At 47.5% G+C, this 19,513-nt stretch overlaps 1 protein-coding gene across 1 annotated transcript in view; it reads left to right on the forward strand.

Moving 5' to 3' along the window:
• Positions 1-19,092, forward strand: part of LOC146808561 (vomeronasal type-2 receptor 26-like) — a 58,239-nt gene extending 39,147 nt beyond the window's left edge. The window contains exons 3-4 of the mRNA XM_085624009.1: positions 13,389-14,276; positions 18,914-19,092. Of these exons, the coding sequence (XP_085480135.1) occupies positions 13,389-14,276; positions 18,914-19,092 (1,067 nt within the window). The remainder of the gene's footprint in view (positions 1-13,388; positions 14,277-18,913) is intronic.
• The last annotated feature ends 421 nt before the right edge of the window (positions 19,093-19,513 follow it).

Raw genomic sequence — 19,513 nt, forward strand, 5'->3', positions numbered from 1 at the left:
TAATCTCTTATGAATAGGGACCGGAATGGGTCTGTCCCCGGCAGACTTCAAGCCACTTATACTCACTACTTATGTCAATCAATCGACTACTTTAATAATATTAAAATAAAAACAGTAGTTTTAATGTTAGACTCTGAAAAGGCATTCAACAGAGTTCAGTGGAATGTATTATTCGCTATTTTGAATACATTTGCGGTTTCAGCTGAACTCAGGTGCTCAGGCGTCCATCATTATAAATGGGAACAAGGTCAGTAACATCTCTATTAGCCGGGGGACGCGCCAGGGCTGCCCCCTCTCTCCAACGCACCTCTCTTTATTTCTTGAACCACTAGCATGTGCAATAAGGCAGGAATATACTACTCACCCCCGGTCACTGGCTCTGCTGAACTGAAGCTGTCTGCAGATAACATGGCCCTGTATGTAGCTTCCGAGGCAGGTAGCATCTAGCGCCCCCTTACTAAAACAAGCAAATTTACAGCTATTGGGGGATATAAAATAAACCCCGCAAAGTCAGAGACCCCGCTTTCGAATTGCTCCTCGGATATATGACCTCTTTCAATGTTGGACATCAATAGCTAATGACCCATCCTTTAAGGTATTTAGGAGTGTTTGTCACCTCTAACCTGGAACACGTATTCTCGCTCAATTTTATTCCTTTATGTATTAAGATGTGTCACCTGCTTGATCAATGGAAGGACCTCCCCTTAACAATCATTGGACACGTGGCGCTTATTAAAATGAATATACTACCCCTTTTTTTTTTTTTTTTCCAATCTGATGGTCAAGGTCCCAGAGTCCTTTTCTGACCGGATTAACTCTGAAATAGGGCGCTTCATATGGCAAGGTAAAAAACCTAGATTGAAACTAGAAACATTACAACTGAATGTGGAAGATGGAGGCCTAGCCTTACCTAATTTTCGATTATAGTACCAAGCCTCACTTATCAACTGGCTGAGTGATAACGATTCAGAAGAGATGTCTTCAGCTAACTGTTTCTTGACGGTAATGCTGGGGAAACTGAGATTGCCCCTGCTACCTTCTTGTGCATTCCCAAACTCTCGAAAAAATGACGGAATAAAATGAACAGGATTATATCCTCCCAGTTTAAAAAGGTTCGGGAGGCCTCCACCTGGGGCTTCGCATGTCTGTTCGGACTTGTGAACTTTGGGCAAAATTCGGGTTTCTTAAGCTTCAGGATTTTTTTTTAAACAAAAGCCTGCTAACCAGTCAGGAAATTAGAGAACGCAACAGTAGTATAAAGATGTCTCTTTTTTTTGTTATTTTCAGATAAAGAAATTCTGCTCAGGTTAATAAACAGACAGACAGCTGTGAAGGCTCTCTATTGAGCAAAACTCATTTTGTACTTACAATCAGAGGAACTAGGAACTGGTATAACTTTCTTAAACCTACTCAGAATGAACGAATGGTGTTAAGCTATCTAGAAAGAAGTTTATTAATCAATTGGCTGTTGCCTCAATTTCCAGCACTGGCAGGGTGTTAACAAAATGTGCTGTAAGCGGTAAGAGCAGCTAATTTGAAGAGGACGGCATTCTTCAGCAAATGGATGATTTATTATACTCTGGCCAAACTCAATAAAAGTTATCGTCGAGTAGACACTCGATTTTTTAGATGTCAAAAGGCAATAGGAGATTGGCTACATGTGGCATTTTCATGCACCCCTGTCATGAACTTTGGAAACAAGTTTTCTCAGAAGTCGAAAGAAGGTTGACAGCTGGTCTTCCCCCCCCCCCCCCCCCCCCCCCCGAGGCCTCTGCAGCCCTTCGAGGCCGAGTAGAAGCTCGAGGTGAACTCACTTTGACTCAACCCCAATTTATTTTTATTTCTACTTTGGTTGCAAGATCATTAATTCTTGCCACCTGGAAATCTGTAACAATACCTACAACTTCCCAAGGGTTAACTAAAATGCAAAGATCAGGATGAGGACTTCTCACTCAATCGCAGGGAGGGCCAACTTGAATATCCTTGGTGGACATGGGTCTACGGGTGAGCCTGACTTAATTCCGGTCGCAATGTGAAAAGTCTCATGGTCAAGCCGTGGGAAGGAGTTGATAGACTCTTCAATGTCCTCGAGTGGCTCCGTCCTAGCCAAGGCACGCTGGTTGATGGGGGTGTTGTGTATGTCTGTTAGGATGTCATTTAATTTGTCTAGGAAGAAGGTCAGGAACCTGTTACAATGTCCCTGGATGGTGGGAGCTTCTTTCATCTGCTCTCGGCTAAGCTCCTTCAGGATTCTAAAGGTTTCTTTTTGTTTGTTGTCGGCCTCCATAATCCTAGATTCGTAGAATTCGGCCTTTCTTATAAGGATAGATTTTTTGTAGGTGGTTAGTCTAGTCCTATACTCTATAAGCACCTGCGGATCATAGGATTTATGCCACTGTCTTTCGTACTGATGGAGGGTCCGTTTCAGTCCCCTTAGTTCTTCCGTGAACCAGGGGGCTCCCTCACCCTTGTTTTTCACTCTTACTTTACAGGCTGGTGTTAGCCTGTTGATGGCTACTCTCAGTTGGCTGGAGATGGGTTCACTCTTCTCCTCGAGATTCTCTGGCCTAGGACTCCTTAACGAGTCGCCTCACAGAGCATCCTCCAGGCTATCCTCCTCAATTTTGTTCCAGCTACACACCATTCCCCATTCTGGAGGGGGGCGCATGGGGCGGCTAGCCTGGGAGATCTGGAGGTTAATCAAGTAGTGGTCTGACCAGCCACAGGGTTTAATATCCATCAATTAAACCTATGACTGAGTGGATCAGATGAGGTCTAAAATGTGACCTTTCTTGTGGGAGGGGGTGTCTACGAGCTGCTGCAGCCCGAGTGTGAACATAATTTCCTCTAGCTGCCGGGCCTGTGCCTCTCTCGGTTGCTGATCCCAATGGTAGTTAAAATCCCCCCTACACTAATGCAAAAAAGAGGAGCACTCCTTGAGTTCAAAATAATTATACTAACTGTGTAAATACTATTAATTCAGCGTGCTACAGAGGCAGGTATGCTGTCTAATCATTCCTTCAGAAACCAAACCCTACTTCAAGTACAACTACTTGACGTCTGTGCACTGTGTCTAGTGTGCTCTTGCCACACAATATTCTCTGAAAAACACTTTAAAAAAATATACATGCATATCACATTTGAACAATTCAATGATTTAAAAAAGAATTGACATGGGGGCGTGGCTTGCAGCCGACTAAGATGGCCTGAACCTAGTGCGGCTCCGGAGCCGAACGCCCGATCCCGCACCCATCCTGACATCCATCCTGGCTGAAACCGGCGAAAAATGAGCAGCGGCATGCCCTGAGTGCCTGAGGCACCGGATGAGAGCGACAGACGCCCAACGGAGACCATAGGGGCGGAGAGCCGCCTAACTACGGGTGCTTGGCCTGCATACGAGAGCGGCGCCGGGGCCTCGGGTGGCGGCCGGCCTGCCCTGGCGGGCCTGGAGGGGTGCGGCCAGGACTTCACAGTGTCGAAGCCCTATCGCCGGACAGGAGACCCCGGGCGCGAGGTAAAGTGCTCTGGAGCCGGGCTTGCCCTGTCGCCCGGCGGACCCTGCACTTCCCTTCACAGAGGCCCCAGCATTGATTTGTGCCACTTCGGGAGCGGAGGAGGGGCAATGGCGGCGTGATCCTGGGAACGGAAGCGGAGGCAGACGGCAGCGCCACAGTGCGCTGAGGACGCTGAGGGCCACCAAACGTGTGAGGAGGAGCCGCCCCATCTGTGGAGATCTTGGGGGGGGCCCGGACTTCCCCTGGAGCCTCGTTGAGGCCCTCTGGTGAGCTCTGATTGACAAACGTACGACTGTCCCTGGGGGCATCCTCGGAGCAGAGTTGGCAGCGCGGGTCCTGGCATCGGACCAGAGCGTGGCGAGAGACCTGCGGAGGGTCTTGCTTACCTGGAGACAGCGGCATGCCCCCGGTGCAACAGGCAGGCCACACGTAGGTTTTCCCGTGGCAGGTGGCGGTGCCCGCCGGATTACTGCTTCATTTCTCCTCCTGTGGACCTGGACCGCGGGATTCGGAGTCCACCCGCATCGGCCACTATGGGAGGCAAGGGACACCGGGGGGGCGCAGGCCAAGCTTGAGAAATATGCATTCCAGAACGATTGGGCTGGCTCCCCCCCCCCCGACAAACCTAAGGAGATCACCCTGGGGGACGTCATGGCCACGCTGACCCAGATGCAGGTCTCAATAGGCACGATCTCCACAGACGTAACGTTACTGAGAGCCGACGTCGCTAAAATAAACACGAGACTGTCAGAGGTTGAATCGACCACGGCGACCCTTACAAGCGAAGCGGCAGAGAGTAAGAAAAGGATACGGACGCTGGAACTGGTCCAACAGCAGCTGATGGTCAAGCTTGATGACCAGGAAGGCAGGTCCAGACGGAACAATGTACGCCTTGTGGGGGTGCCAGAGAGCGAACGGGGGCCGGCATTAGACCTCTTCATTGAAAAACTTATCACGGACCAGCTACAGCCACGTGGGCTGTCGAAATTTTTCTCAGTGGAAAGAGCGCATCGGGTGCCTGGAGGACGGCCGAGGCCCGGGGCCCCCCCGCGCCCGATCCTGGCCCGCATTTTCAACTTCCGGGACAGAGACGCAATCCTGCAGGCGGCACGTACCGCCCCCCCATTGAAGGTAGACAATTGCACGGTTACTCTCTATCCGGACTACACCACAGCGGTGATGAAGCAACGCCGCGACTTCCTGGGGGTCAAGAAGGAGATGCGCGCCCGTGAACTCAAGTACGCGATGCTCTATCCGGCAAAACTACGGGTGGAAGCTGAGGGACGCACTTGGTTCTTCTCCACACCAAAGGAGGCCACGGAGTGGTTGGAGGGATGGCGCCCGGCGAGAGATTCGGGCCGCGCGGGGCGGGCTCGGTGAAGCCATTCTGAATCCCCCGAGACTCTGGAAGAAACTGGTTTGGGAGGTGGAGACTGCACGCTGCGGGACTGAAGCAGAGAGGGAGCGACCGGACTTCGGATGGCAGGGCGGCGTGAGGTGCCGAGTGGGCCCCGGCGGTCACAGGAGGCCCGGACACTGTAGGGGTGCTGTGTTTTTTTAACTTTGCTGCCCTTAATAACTGGTTTTTCGCATATACGGACACATGGTGCAGGGAGCGGGCGAAGGACAGAGAGCAGCTCCTCCCCCATACGCAAGTACCAAGTTATGGGAACTAAGCACTCTGCTAAGTTGCGGTGGCGGGTAGTTTTAAATCCGCTGGGCAGGGAGGCAGGGAGGGGGGTGGGGGGACGGGGTTACCACGGGGAAGTTGGTTTGTGTTATGTTCTAAGTTTTGCAACTACACATTGGCGGTTTCTACAAGATAGGCCTGTCATAGACCGAGGGAGGGGTGTACAGGTTCGCCCAATTTTAACTACTCTACATGACCAGGAAACGTGTAAATCCACCTCGGAGGCCACCGCTAGCTCAACTGAGGGAAAGGCGCAACACTCCAACCCCTTGTTCAGCATATTGTCCTGGAACGTGAATGGATTGGGAGATAGAATTAAAAGGGGGCTGGTCCTACAATATCTCAAGCGTAGGGGACCGGCGGTGGCACTCTTGCAGGAAACGCATCTGGTAGGCACGACTACGAGAGCACTGGACAGATGGGGATTTAAAATGGCGGTACACTCTGAATTTACGTCTGGCTCCCGCGGGGTGGGCATACTAGTTAATAAGCACTTCCCCCTGATCATTGTTGACTCCCGTAGAGAGGACCAGGGTCGCTTTGCGGCATTGACCTGCCAATGGGAAGGGAAACTGTATAACTTAGTGTCAGTATACATCCCACCGACACTCCACCCGGATACTTTTTGGGCACTGGGTGATTTCCTGCTGGCGTTACCACAAGGGGAGTTAATCATGGGAGGGGACTTCAATGCCACTATGGATCCGTCGAAGGATAGGTCATCCTCCAGGGATCACGGTAGCGCCACTCCCAAATTGCGTGAATTTACGGAGGCACTCGGCCTCATAGATACCTGGAGAACGCGCTGTCCGGAGGAGAGACAATACACATTTCACTCGGGGGCCCACAACACTCTCTCTCGCATAGACTACATTTTTGCACCAACCACAGGATTGAGGGGAATGACGGAAGTCTCACACTTGCCCAGGGGCATTTCGGACCATTCTCCAGTACTCATTACGTTTGCAACCTTCGCCCCGCAAAGACGTAGGGTATTCCCAATTCACCCAGGCTATCTCAAAGTTCCTAAAATTAGTAAAGCCCTTCAGGGGACAACCAAACAGTATTTCACTGAAAACAACGGCTCGGTGACAAGTCCGACGACGTTGTGGGAGGCGTACAAAACAGTCCTCCGCGGACAGGCGATTTCGATGGAGCCGACCACAAGAAAACCCAATGACTAGTGGTACTCCAGCTTGAACAGGGGGTGACTGAGGCAGAGGCCGACCATGCCACGCATACAGATGACGACACCACACACAGAGTACTCATGGCGCAGCAGGAATATAAGTCCTATCTGTGGGAGGCGGCACGAGCTAGACAGGTTACAACACAGCATATGATTTATGAACTAGGGGATAAGGCAGGTAGACTACTGGCCTGGCTCGAGAAGGGGGAGCGTGCGGCGCGGTGGTTGGCGCGGATCCGGCTAGACTCGGGAGATTTCACGTCGGAGCCGCGACAAATCGCGGAGGCCCTAGCGGCCCACTACAAAAAGATTTACACACCGGAGGCTTTGGCCACTGTTGTGGACAATCTGGCCTTCCTTAAGGACATCGCAATGCCGATGTTGGCCCAGTCAGGGGTGGCGGCCCTAGAGGCAGACCTGACTATGGACGAGCTCACGCTTGCCATAGCAGCCCTCCGTGCCGGGAAGGCGCTGGGACTAAATGGAATTCCAGTGGAATTCTATAAGAAAAATGCCACTCACATCGTCCCGCACCTTTTGGCCATGTATACAGACAGCCTGTCGATAGGGATTCTACCCCAGGACCAGAGATTGGCTACCATAGTGGCCATCCCCAAGCCTAACAAACCAGCGCACGGCTGCGCCTCCTATCGCCCAATCTCTTTGCTTAACGCCGAGGCTAACATTCTGGCAAAGGTGTTGGCGACAAGGCTGCAGCCCCACCTTGCGGCCTTGATACACCCTGACCAGTCTGGGTTTATGCCTAACCGCAATACTGCCCTGAATATACGGCGGCTACACGGGGTCCTCGCCCGCCGCTCATCGATAGAGGAGGACGCGGCCACCCTCTCGCTGGACGCTCGGATAGCGTTCGACCGGGTGGAGTGGCCCTTCCTCTTTGCCGTTCTTCGTCACGTGGGTTTTGGCCCCAAGATGTGTGCCTGGATCCAGCTTCTGTATACTGAGCCACTGGCACAGGTGGTAGTAAATGGGCATATCTCGGACCCCTTTCCGTTGGGACGGGGGACGCTACAGGGCTGCCCCCTTTCCCCGCTCCTATTTGCTCTGGCTCTGGAGCCGCTCGCGGCCTGGGTGCGGCAGGACCCAGTGATCCGGGGCCTGAAGTGGACTATGGGATGGGAGGACCGTATCTCCTTGTATGCTGATGACGTCCTGCTGTACCTAGCCTCGCCGGCGCGCTCGATTACTTGCTTCCTGGACATCTGTGCGTCGTACGGGAGGGTGTCCGGCTATAAGATAAACTGGGAGAAGACTAATGTGTACATGCTTCGAGGCTCCCCGCCTCGGCTCCAGAGGGGGTGTGAGGTTCGGGTGGTGGAGGACGGGTTCAAATACTTAGGAATCTATGTGACCGCGGACATGGAGAAATTTGTTGCCGAAAATCTGGCGAAGCCCCTGAATAGGTTTCGCAGCGACGTCAAGCACTGGAGTTCTCTACCCCTGACACTACTGGGACGGACCGCCCTCTTCAAAATGATGGCTCTCCCTAGATTTCTCTACTTACTTCAAAACACGCCCTTCCCGGTTGCGCCTACATACTTCACCGCCATAAACGCAGAGGTGACCAGCCTACTATGGGAAGATAAGGCGCCGCGTATAGCGCTTCATAAGCTGACCAGAGGTTGGTACGACGGCGGTATCGCCCTCCCTGACATAAAGTTGTACTATTGGGCATCTCAGCTTATGGTAATAAACCAGTGGCTTCATGTGCCTGGGGATGATCCGGCGTACCGTATGGATCGACAGCTGCTAGGGGCCGGGGGGGTCCTGGGAGCGCTCTACAACCACACGAGAGGCCGCTGCCCCACGGGACCCACGGCACATACCCTCCAGATATGGTTTGCAGCGCAGAGTGCGCACCACTAAAGGGTTCCAACAATGGGATTTGATCGGCATCTCTAGGGTCGGTGACCTCTGGAAAAAAGGGGAACTGGTCACATTTGCCCAATTACAAGCGGACTTCGACCTGGCTGACACAGAACGGTTCAGATACCTACAAATCCGACACGCGCTCCGGGCGGCGGTCCCACCTGGGGCCCGGCTTGCGGAGTCGTCCCCATTGGAAGACCGACTCCTCACGGAACATCTGACTAAAAGAGCGACGTCCCTGACATACCGGAAGATGATAAACAACCAACCAGACCCATTTTCGGCCCTTAAGGCTAGATGGGAGACAGAACTGGGGGAATTTGACGAGACGGACTGGCAGGCGGCGCTTTCCTCCCCTAGGGAGGTGGGAGTATCGTCCAGACTGCGGCTGGTTTAACTAAACATTTTACACCGCACGTACTACACCCGCAAACTCTTATTCAAACTTAAACGGGCTGAATCCCCGCTATGTCTCAGGCAATGTGGTATGGAAGGTACATTTTTCCACATCCTCTGGGAATGCCCTGCAATAGCCCTATACTGGAAGGCAATACTATGCACACTCTCCCAGGTGTCCAAAGTTTCGACGCTGCCTGAACCGAGGAGATGTCTCCTCAACGTCTGGAAGCCTACAGACCTTAGCAGAGTGGCGCGACTCTGGGTAACATTGGGTCTCATGTTGGCGAAGCGTAATATAGCCCAGGGATGGGGTTCTAGACAGACGCCTACCCTCGCCCAATGGCCAGAGATATGGACTCCGTAATGATTGTTGAAAAAACAGTGTACATTCACAGAGGCTGCCCCAAAAAATGGACCCAGATATGGGGAGGGTGGGATGTGTATAGAGGAAACATATGTGAACCCCCGCGGGACACCTCAGACTCCGAATTAAGTGACCAAGACTAGACGGTTTAGCGTTATGGATTGTTTGAAAACTGAGGGCTCTAGTGCTATCAGATGCCACAAATGTACCAATGCCTTCTGAAGCTGCTTCTAGAACCTTGTTGCACACCTGATTGGTTGTTATACTGCTGGACTAAATGCTAATGTACGTTGCCTTGTGTTTGAAATATTTATAAAAAAAAAAAAAAAAAGAATTGACATGAATTATATCTCATTGAGAAAACATCATTTAGTTTGTTGTTGCCACAGAAAATGCTGTTCAAAGAATAGGTGATATTCCATTGCTTGCTTATGCCCAATGCATTTCGGGCCCTTGTGGCCCTTCTTCAGAGACTGGAATCTATAAACAATACAAACATGTTTATGATATAACATGAAATCAATGGGCAGGGATGTGTGAACAAAAATTATTCTGTAACTAAATATACACTTGATATCTGTTCCCAACATGAAACCGAAATGCATTGGGCACAAGCAAGCAATGGAATATCACCACAGTCACAGATCTGGGTTGAATCCATCATCATTCTTTAGCTCACTTCGCCACCTCAGTTTGGAAATCAGTCTTGACCCTGTGCCTCATGGGAACAGTCCAGCCCGAACTGCTAAGCAAGGTCTTCGCTGGACCGGAAACAATAATTCTGGGACCGGTTTCAGGCTAACAGCCCTCATCAGCCAGGCTAGCTTGAATTCAGCGGTAGAGTGAGCAAGGGACCCTCGTCTGGGCATACCCTGTCAACTTAGGGCGAACAAAGCAAACACAAGGAGATGATAGATGGAGCGCTGAAACTTTTCAGACACTCACCCCCAGTCACAGATCTGGGTTGAATCCATCATCATTCTTTAGCTCACTTCGCCACCTCAGTTCGGACCCAGCTATATGCAAATCAGTCTTGACACTGTGCCTCATGGGAACAGTCCAGCCTGAACTGCCAAGCCAGGTCTTCCCTGAACCAAAAACAAGCATCCTGTGACCGGTTTCTGGGTAACACCCTTCATCAGCCAGGCTAGCTTGAATCCGGTGGCAAAGTGAGCAAGGGACCCACGTCTGGGCATACCCTGCCAACTTGGGGTGAACAAAGCAAGCACAAGGAAATGATGGACGGAGCGCTGAATTATTTCAGACACTCACCCCCAGTCACAGATCAGGGTTGAATCCATCATCATTCTTTAGCTCACTTCGCCACCTCAGTTAGGACCCAGCTATATGCAAATCAGTCTAGACCCTGTGCTCATGGGAACAGTTCAGCCTGAACTGCCAAGCCAGGTCCTCCCTGGACTGAAAACAAGCATCATGGGACAGGTATCTGGATAACACCCTTCATCAGCCAGGCTAACTTGAATGTGACTGGGGGTTAGTGTCTGAAAAGTAAAAATAAAAATAAAAAATTAAAAAATTTAGATGATGCAATACCAGCAATTCACTTCCAACAACAAAAGTTTAATAGTGTGACATTTTAAAGGAATTTCACAAAACCTGGCAAGAATTTAATGGCAATCTTCCTGGATCATTTATGAATTACTTTCAATGAGATAGGGGTTAAGATTGCATAATATGTGTCAGAGAAATGCACTGTCTGCCGTGCATTTTTCTAGAACATATATAACGTACTCTTAACCCTTTCCCATTGGAAGTAATGATGTTATGTTCATGGTTCCATAATTTTGAGTTTCCGTGATGAGGTGAGACACCTGCGAAGAATACCTCAAACAGGAGATGCAGGAAGGACCAGGACTGTGGGCTCAGGTGACCAGCGAAACTGAAGAAAGACTAGAATGATGAAGGGGTTAAAAAGTAAGAAAGTAAAAGCAGACTTGGCTTGGGCCACAGAGGAAAGTTCACTCAAAAGGTGAAGAATCTAGAGACTAAAGGCATGGAGGAAGAACAGAGCCCCACAGTCGTGATCCGGAAAACCAGAGAACTCTGAGAGGATACCCTGGTGACCGAAGAGCTGTTGTAGAACTCGACCTCTCCTGTATGACTCAGCAACACCGGTGCAAAAGAGCAAGGAAGTGGCATGAGCCTAGCACACAAAAACCCCAAAGGAAGACCACATTCAGCAACAAGAAAAGGGGTGACACCAAAGGAGTCTCACATTGAGGATGAGCCAGCAGAAGACAACTGGTGGTACACTTTCTCTCCACCAGGAGAGGCCGCCAGACCATTCCCATGGCTGGAAGACAAGCAGTGGACCAAAGAAGCCTTCGGGGAATGGTGTTGGGCTGGCAGGTTGGTTTATAAATGAGGGGCATATCTAAAATATGATCAACCCCGTTGTGGGGACCAATAATAAATAAAAAACCTATGAATAAATGTATGTTTTTATGACATAACTCCTTTGGGTGTTTGGAAAAAGCAAAGTATCATAAAACGTAGAAGGCAAGAAGGAAAGAACTGCAATAGGATAGAAAGAAGATAAGCGGAAAGGTTTACTGAAAAAGAAAGAAAAAATAAAATGACATGTAGGCATTTAAAAAATAAGAAAACAGGAAATAATAAAAACTAACCATTTTTAACCTACTAAATGCCCAACCTCAAAGTGGCAGGGAAAGTGCAATATATTCTTCAGTCATTAAAGCCTTAATTCTGCAAGCAGTGGATGGACAGAGGAGTTCACAAGTGGCTGATGGATAGAGGAGTTTAAGGTGGCTGATGGACAGAGGAGTTTAAGGTGGCTAATGGACAGAGGAGTTTACAAGTTGATGATGAACAGAAGAGTTTACAAGTGGTTGATGGACAGATGAGTTCATAAGTGGTTGGTGGATGGAGGTATTCACAAGTGGTTGATGGACAGAGGAATTACAAGTGGTTGATTGACAGAGGAGTTTACAAGTGGCTGATGGACAGAAGTGTTTACAAGTGGGTGATGGACAGAGGTGTTTACAAGTGGGTGATATACAGAGGAGTTTACAAGTGGCTGCAGAACAGTTGTTTGAACATCTCAACAAGAGAATCCACACTTACAGCGCATCCTATAGACTCAGAATGATTGGCTGGTGTAGATCACTGTCTCACAGGATAATGCTATGGTCATATTAGCTGAAGCATTAACATATGCCCTGGTATTACCAAATGTGAATAGGCCACGTTACAGCGCATGCGATACATCGCATGCTTTTACAACGTGGTCGCTACAATTACCGTGTTGTTACATCGCATACTATTACAACTTAAGTCGTTACAACAACTTGTTGTAGGGGGAGCTGTGTGTTGGAATAGTATAATTAACTATTCCAACTCCAGTCTGTGCTACAGTAGGGAAAGTGTTGGATTGTAAATCCAACACCTTCTGCCCCCTACCGCAAGTCAGTGTAACGACTTGTGCTGTAATGGTTTGCGATGTAACCACACAGTTGTTGTAACAACCGCATTGTAATGGCATGCGATGTAAACAATGTTTCCCCCCTAAATGTTCCGTCAGATGTCCTTCAAGAGTGTAATCCTGGTGAAGACTCTAATTGCTTCTTACAGACTGTGACAGGGTTGCTCAAACTGCTCATTGGCTCTCTAAGAAATGGGGACAGTCATTGCTCCATTTTTATCAGGGGACTTATAAACAGCACAGAACTATAGAATAAAATTTAAATGGAAAAAATGAGTGATGAAAGTAACCCCACATGTTCCGTTTTACAGACTTTCAGAATACTGAGATTAGTGGTTGAATTCAGATAGTTCTGCTATGGAGGAAATATTGAATAAGATGTATTTAGAACAGCTTCTGAACTCATTACCTTCTATCATAGAGATGTGGATTTAACGACATCTTAAGTTTACTTTACCTGAAGCAATCATTTTAGGTTGTTCCTTCCACAGGGTTCAAGACTGAAAGGGGAAATCTTAGAAAGTAACCCCTAGAAATAAATATGGACCTGTGGGAAAAAGTTATACTAACCTCATAATGGAAATGAATGAGGAACAGTGCGGAGAAAAAATATGCCAACGGCATATCGAGCCCTCAGTGCTTTGGGTGCGAGGCACAGGAATTGTCCCTGTAAGAGGAAGGAGAACCCATGGTCTCTAGTGTAGTTTATAGACCTATGTGTCATAAGGTGGGAAACTCCTAAATCATTAGATGAAAGAAAAATAAAATACTACTGATACTTTTTAAATAAGATTATGGTCTGTTTCAATGAATTAGTTAATTCTATTTTTGAGACATTGTATTTCTGTTGAAATTCTTGACTTTCTTTCCCTGTTCAGGTACACATGAATGTATAAAATGCCCTGCTCACAAGTGGTCAAATGAGAAACACGATCAATGCATCCAAAAAGAGATTGAGTTCCTCTCATACGAAGAGCCGCTGGGTCTAACACTTGCAATTACAGCTAGTCTGTTGACCTTCCTCAATGCGTCTGTCCTTTGTATTTTCATCAAGTACCGAAACACTCCCATTGTCAAAGCCAACAACCGGGGACTCAGTTACCTGCTCCTCGTCGCACTGATACTCTGCTTCCTCTGCTCCTTCATATTCATCGGTCGGCCTAGGGAACTCACCTGCTTATTACAACAAACTGTATTTGGGGTCATTTTTACCCTCAGTGTCTCCGCTATTCTAGCAAAAACGATAGTTGTTGTCATCGCATTCAGGGCAACAAATCCAAACAGCTCAGCAAGGAAATGGCTGGGATCAAAGACACCAAGTTATATAATCTTCTCAAACTCTATGGTTCAAGTTCTTATTTGTACTGTCTGGTTGTTGAAATCTCCCCCTATTCCAGAAATGAATTTTTCTTCATACGTTCAGAAGATCATTTTTGAGTGTAATGAAGGCAATACCATCTTCTTCTATCTCATGCTGGGATACATGGGCCTCCTGGCCACAGTCAGCTTTATAGTGGCCTTTCTCTCAAGGAATCTGCCTGGAAGCTTCAACGAGGCCAAGCTGATCACCTTCAGTATGCTGGTGTTTGTCAGTGTGTGGATCTCCTTCATCCCGGCGTACCTGAGCACACGGGGCAAGTACATGGTGGCGGTGGAGGTGTTTGCAATCTTGAGCTCCAGTGCTGGACTGCTGGGGTGTATATTTATACCCAAGTGTTACATTATGTTGCTAAGACCGGAGATGAACACCAGGGAACATCTAGTTAGTAAAACAAGTTTAAGTAGCAAACAAACAACTTTCAGTAGCAAACAAATGACATAAAATCCGTAAAAGGACCATGCTTTTTGTTTTTGAGGGATAGTTATCAGGAGAAGAAGCATGGAGAGCAGACTGCAAACCATTCTTTTTAAAATCCTTTTTGAGCACTGTGGAAATTGCAGCATTTATGACAGTTGGTCATTTATAGTGCACGAAACAGAATGTGGACATTTGTAAATAGAAAGATACATTTCTTCCTATGCAAATCAGTTATAAGGTGTATGTGATAGATGTATTAAAGCTAACTGACTAAAAGCTGTGTGCCTCCTTATACTGTCATATCAACAAGGAGAGTACAGGAGTCTGTTAGAACTAGCACTGTTAAATTCTTTTGTCTAGTTTTAAAGATTCTGATTTGATACTGTCAACCAGCTCACACGTCTATTCTCCCTTCACTCACTTGGCATCACCTGTTTAGTGCAGGTAAGGCACACTCACCATCTCTTGAACCACTCTTTTACAGTCAGTAGGGAACACCAGAATTACCTTTTATCACTTCCAAACACTCCTTTGCAGCTACTTGGACCCCACATAATTCTATATCCACTCTTCATCCATTGGATGTCCCACAAGGAGCAGTGTCTGGGCGTCCTTTAGTCTCCTTGATTTCCCATATTACTTTTACTCTGATGATAGCAGGTTTTCTTCTGATTTCCATAGTTCACACCTGACCTTCATGCATGCATCCCAGACTGCATTACAGCCTTAACTCACTGGATAGGTCTGCGGTCACTGATGCTGTATTCTTCCAAAACAGTAGCACTATTTGCTCTCCCCTTGACTGGCTGACCCCATCTTAATTCTGGCTATGTTATATTATGAGGATTTGTAGAGGGCCTTAACACCCCAGGGGTATCCAGGTGCTGGAGTAGATGTGGAGGCCGATTTGGCTCCTAGTCAAATAGCCAAGTCATCAGTTTCTTGCGGAATTTGAGTAGGGATGAGGGTGTCCTGATGTGGTGTGGAAGGTGATTCAAGGATCTGGAGGCCATGTAGGAAAAGGAGCATCTCCTGACTTGCTACTGCGGATGTGGGGTGTTTGCGCAAGGAGGAGTGAAGCAGAGCGCAGTTGCCTGATGGACTGGTGGAAGTTGAGACAGTGGTTGAGGTAATTAGGTCCGACATTATAGAAAGCTGTCTATGTGTGGGTGAGCAGTTTGAATTGCCATTGCTTCTGGAATGATTAGCTGTGTCGCTCTCTGAGGTGGGGTATGATGTATGTGTTGCACTGGGGTGTTGAGGATGAGTCTGGCTGGTGCTTTCTGGGTGGTCTGGAGTGTTTATAGGAGTTGTTTCATGATACCAGCATAGAGTGTGTTGTCATAGTCCAGTCTGCTTGTGATGAGGACCTGGGTGACTGTGCATCTGGTATTGGTGGGAAACAAGTAGGATATTTTGTGGAGCGTGCGTAGTATGAAGAAGCAGGAGGAGATGATGGCTTTCACTTGTTTGGCCATTGTGAGTCTGTCATCCACGATGATTCTGAGGTTTTTAGCATGGTCGTTGGGGGTGGGCATGGTCCCAGGTCGGTTGGCCTATTGGTTTCTTGTTGCTGAAGATCAGTACTTCAGTTTTATCTGTGGTGGGCTTTAGGCAGTTCTGTTTTATCCAGTTAACTACATTGGATGTGCAGGTGTTGAAGTTGGTCCTGGTAGTGTTATAGTTGTGTTTGAGGGAGAGGAGACCCTGGTGTCATCTGCGTAGGATACAGTGTTAATTCTGTTGGATCTTGTGATGTGGCGAGTGATGCCATGTAGACGTTGAAAAGGGTAGGGCTTAGTGCTGAATCTTGAAGAACTTCACAGATGAGGATCTTTGGTTTAGCAGTCTGATTTGCTAGGTCTGGTCAGAGAGGAAGGAGGCCAGCCAGCTCAGGGCAGGATCATGTATTCTGGAGTTGTGGAGTCTTGTGATAAGGGTGCTGTGGGAGACATAGAGGTCAATTGGTATGAGTGTGGCAGTTTCTCCTTTGACCATAATGGTCTGGATGTCTTCAGTTGCTGCGCTGAGAGCAGTTTCTGTGTTGTCTTTATTTCAGAAAACCTGAATGCAAGAGGTCTAGTAGGTGGTGTTATCTGAGATGGTTGGAGAGTTGTTTGTTGCTTTCCACATGACTATGGATCGCTAGGACAGGAGTGAGATGATTCTGTAGTTTCTGAGCTCCTTTGTGTATGCCATGTTTTTTTAGGAGAGCTGTGATTTCTGCATGTTTCCAGCTGTCGGGGAAGCTTCCACATTGGATTGAGGTGTTGATGATGGTGGTGAAGTGGGAGCTGTTCAGAGTTCCTCCAAGGTTGAAAGTGTGGTGGAGGCAAGGGTCATGGGGGCTCCTGAGTGGATTGTTCTCATCATTTCAGCTGTGTCTTTTGGGGTGAGGGGTTTCCAATTTGTGATCTGGTGGTCCGATATGATGGTGGTAGGCATCTGGTTGATAAGTTCTTGTGTTTTGCGTTGGGGGTCAACGTTGTTGTAGATGTTGAGGATTTTGTTATGGAAGAAATTAGAGGGGTTCTTGCAGAGGTCTTGCAAAGGGGTGATGGAGTTGGTGGTTGCTGAGTGGTTGGAGAATTCTTTGACAATATTGAAGAGCTCTTTGCAGTTGTTGGAGCTGTTTTCCAGTCTGAGAGCTCAGGCTGTTTTTCTTGCCTCTTTGAGTTGGGTGCGGTCTTTTTTGAGAGTGCATTTGTAAGAGTTTCTTGCAGTGGTGTCCTGACTGGTTCTCCATTTTCTCTCCATCTGTTTGCAGAGTTATTTGGAGTTTCTAAAGTCTTCTGTGTACCAGCCTACTGTTGAAAATGACCATTTGTATAGTGTTCCCCCAGATGTTCGCTTTAACTGTTTTTGTTGACCTTAGATTTCTGAAACACTTTATTCCTGCTAACCAGCGGCAAAGTGCCTGTGCTCCCACTTTAAACATGATATAATTAGTATTGACATGATTGTTACCTTTAACATACCTCAAAGTCTCTAGTGTATGATACCCAATATACCCAGAGCCTGTAATTTAAATGTCATTAGCGGGCAGCAGCACCCAGCTGTGCCACTCAGTACAGTGACCCAGTAAACACGACCCCAGACCTACAATTGTGTCCTGGCAGTGCTTTTTGAAACTGCCAATTCGACCTGTCAAAATAAACCCTTTTGACAGGCTTAAACATCCTACTAAGTATGAATAAGTCACCCTTAAGGCAGGGCTCATTGCTCATAAAATAGATTGCATGGTATTTAAAAGTAGGACACTTAAATAATGTGGTGTTTCAAATGTCCTTACAGTGAAAATGCCTATGAACTATTTTCACTGCAGGGACCTTACAGTGAAAATGTCTAAAACATATTTCCACTGCAGGGAGGCTGCTGCTTTCATAGGAAAACACTGTATCACATTATTAGGCTTCCAAATGATAGAATTTGGGTTGGTAGCAGCTAGAAATAATAATTCAATTAATCTTTTTTATAGTTAAACAAAATTCAATTCTATGGTAAAGTTAGTTTTTGTCTAACTAATGTAATTTTAGGAAGTTGCCACTTTGCTGCCTAATTCCTCTGAAGGCCATTCTGTAAATATTCCCACTGTCACCTGGCAGATGATGGCTCCCCTGTGGTGAGGTGCGAACTGCTCCCAGGACAGAGACAAAGGACCTTGGGTGTGAGGAGGTGTTGTCCCTCCCGTTGCAGGATGGCCTGCAGACTCTACCCAGTGATTTAATTGGCTTCAAAGGGCCCTTCCCTGAAACAGCTTAGGTACACTGTGTTTCTCTTGACACATCGGGGATAACAGGTTAGGTGCTGTCTGCTTTATGATTTATGCATTTTAAGGGTCCATTACGCACTTCCTGTCCCTTTTCGCAAATGTCTACACTAGTATTGTTGTTAACATGCCAGGATTCAAAGATAGATGTGAAGAACTGGCTCAGGACCCGTTTCCGTCATCATCAGATCAAGGAGGAAGCTGAGCAAAAAAAATGCGCCACTTACATTTTCGGTGTCCGCTGACTCCAGTTGTGCGGTGTCCGTCTGTTAGAGCGGACCTGCCATCTTGATGGTTAGCGTTTCAGTCTTTGGGGGCTCAAGACGATAAAAGCACAAGTACACAGGGAGTTACAACATGGCCCAAAAAGAACTACATGGACAATCTCAGACATATGGGGAGGATATAGGTATGCAGCTGGAAGGGAATTTGAACTTGGAGACACAAGAATTAACAATTGTTTTTTTTAACAATGTGATAATTTTTAAGTTCAGCCTTTGGCATAGTTCACTATTGCATCCTCAAAGAGTCCATGTTCATTGTGTACATGAACAAACCCAAAAGAAACTAGTTTTGCTTAATATTGTTGTACAAATATATTATTGAAATGGACTGAACTGATTAGAGCTGTCTTTCAAAGCTACCCTTTATTAGCTGCTGGCACAGGATTGTATTTTTCCACTTCATCTCACCTTGTAATACTATGAATCAATAGTTTAAAAAGTCTTTAGATGCAGAGAAAGGATATATCTGTAGATACTCTATCACTGCCTGAATTACTCCAGCATCATGGAGGAACTGTGTGGCAGACTAATGATGTGCTTCTCTGTTTATAGGACATCCTTCTGTGGCCCTGCCCAAAGGCAGCCTTCCCACTGCTGGGGACCATCGACAACAACCAGTTGTCGCCCACACCATGTCGGAGTACTATGAAGCTGGTAACATGGCCTTGCCCCTTGTTCACCACTCTTCTCCTCTGGCCAGGCCCAATATTTCTGCTAACAAGGGCCATTGAAAAGGGCCAGTACTAGCCTCCACCACATTCCACTAGGATTGGCTTAGTAAGCAGCAATTTTGTTATGAGACACTAGGACCCTAAACATATTTGTCCTCATCCTTCCATGGTTGTTAAAATGGGCAATCTCAGGCATCTTGCACACTTGTCAGCACAAGTGAAATCTGCACCAGGATGGTCATGTGACCACCGACCCTCCACCTGGCATTATTCTCCTCCACTGGCCCCACTCACTACCAAACCTTCACTTTTCACAGAGCTTCTTTTTTGTTTCACAATTCATTATTGAAAAATCAGGAGGAAACAGGGGAGTGGGGTGAGAAACATAATACTTAACACATGAAATGATCATACAGAACAAAGTACAAAGTGCAAAATTAGACATAGCACTAGATGCATAGCATTTGGTGACCCCACAAAG

Source organism: Triturus cristatus, chromosome 8 (genome assembly GCF_964204655.1).
Source record: "Triturus cristatus chromosome 8, aTriCri1.1, whole genome shotgun sequence".
Taxonomy (NCBI): domain Eukaryota; kingdom Metazoa; phylum Chordata; class Amphibia; order Caudata; family Salamandridae; genus Triturus; species Triturus cristatus.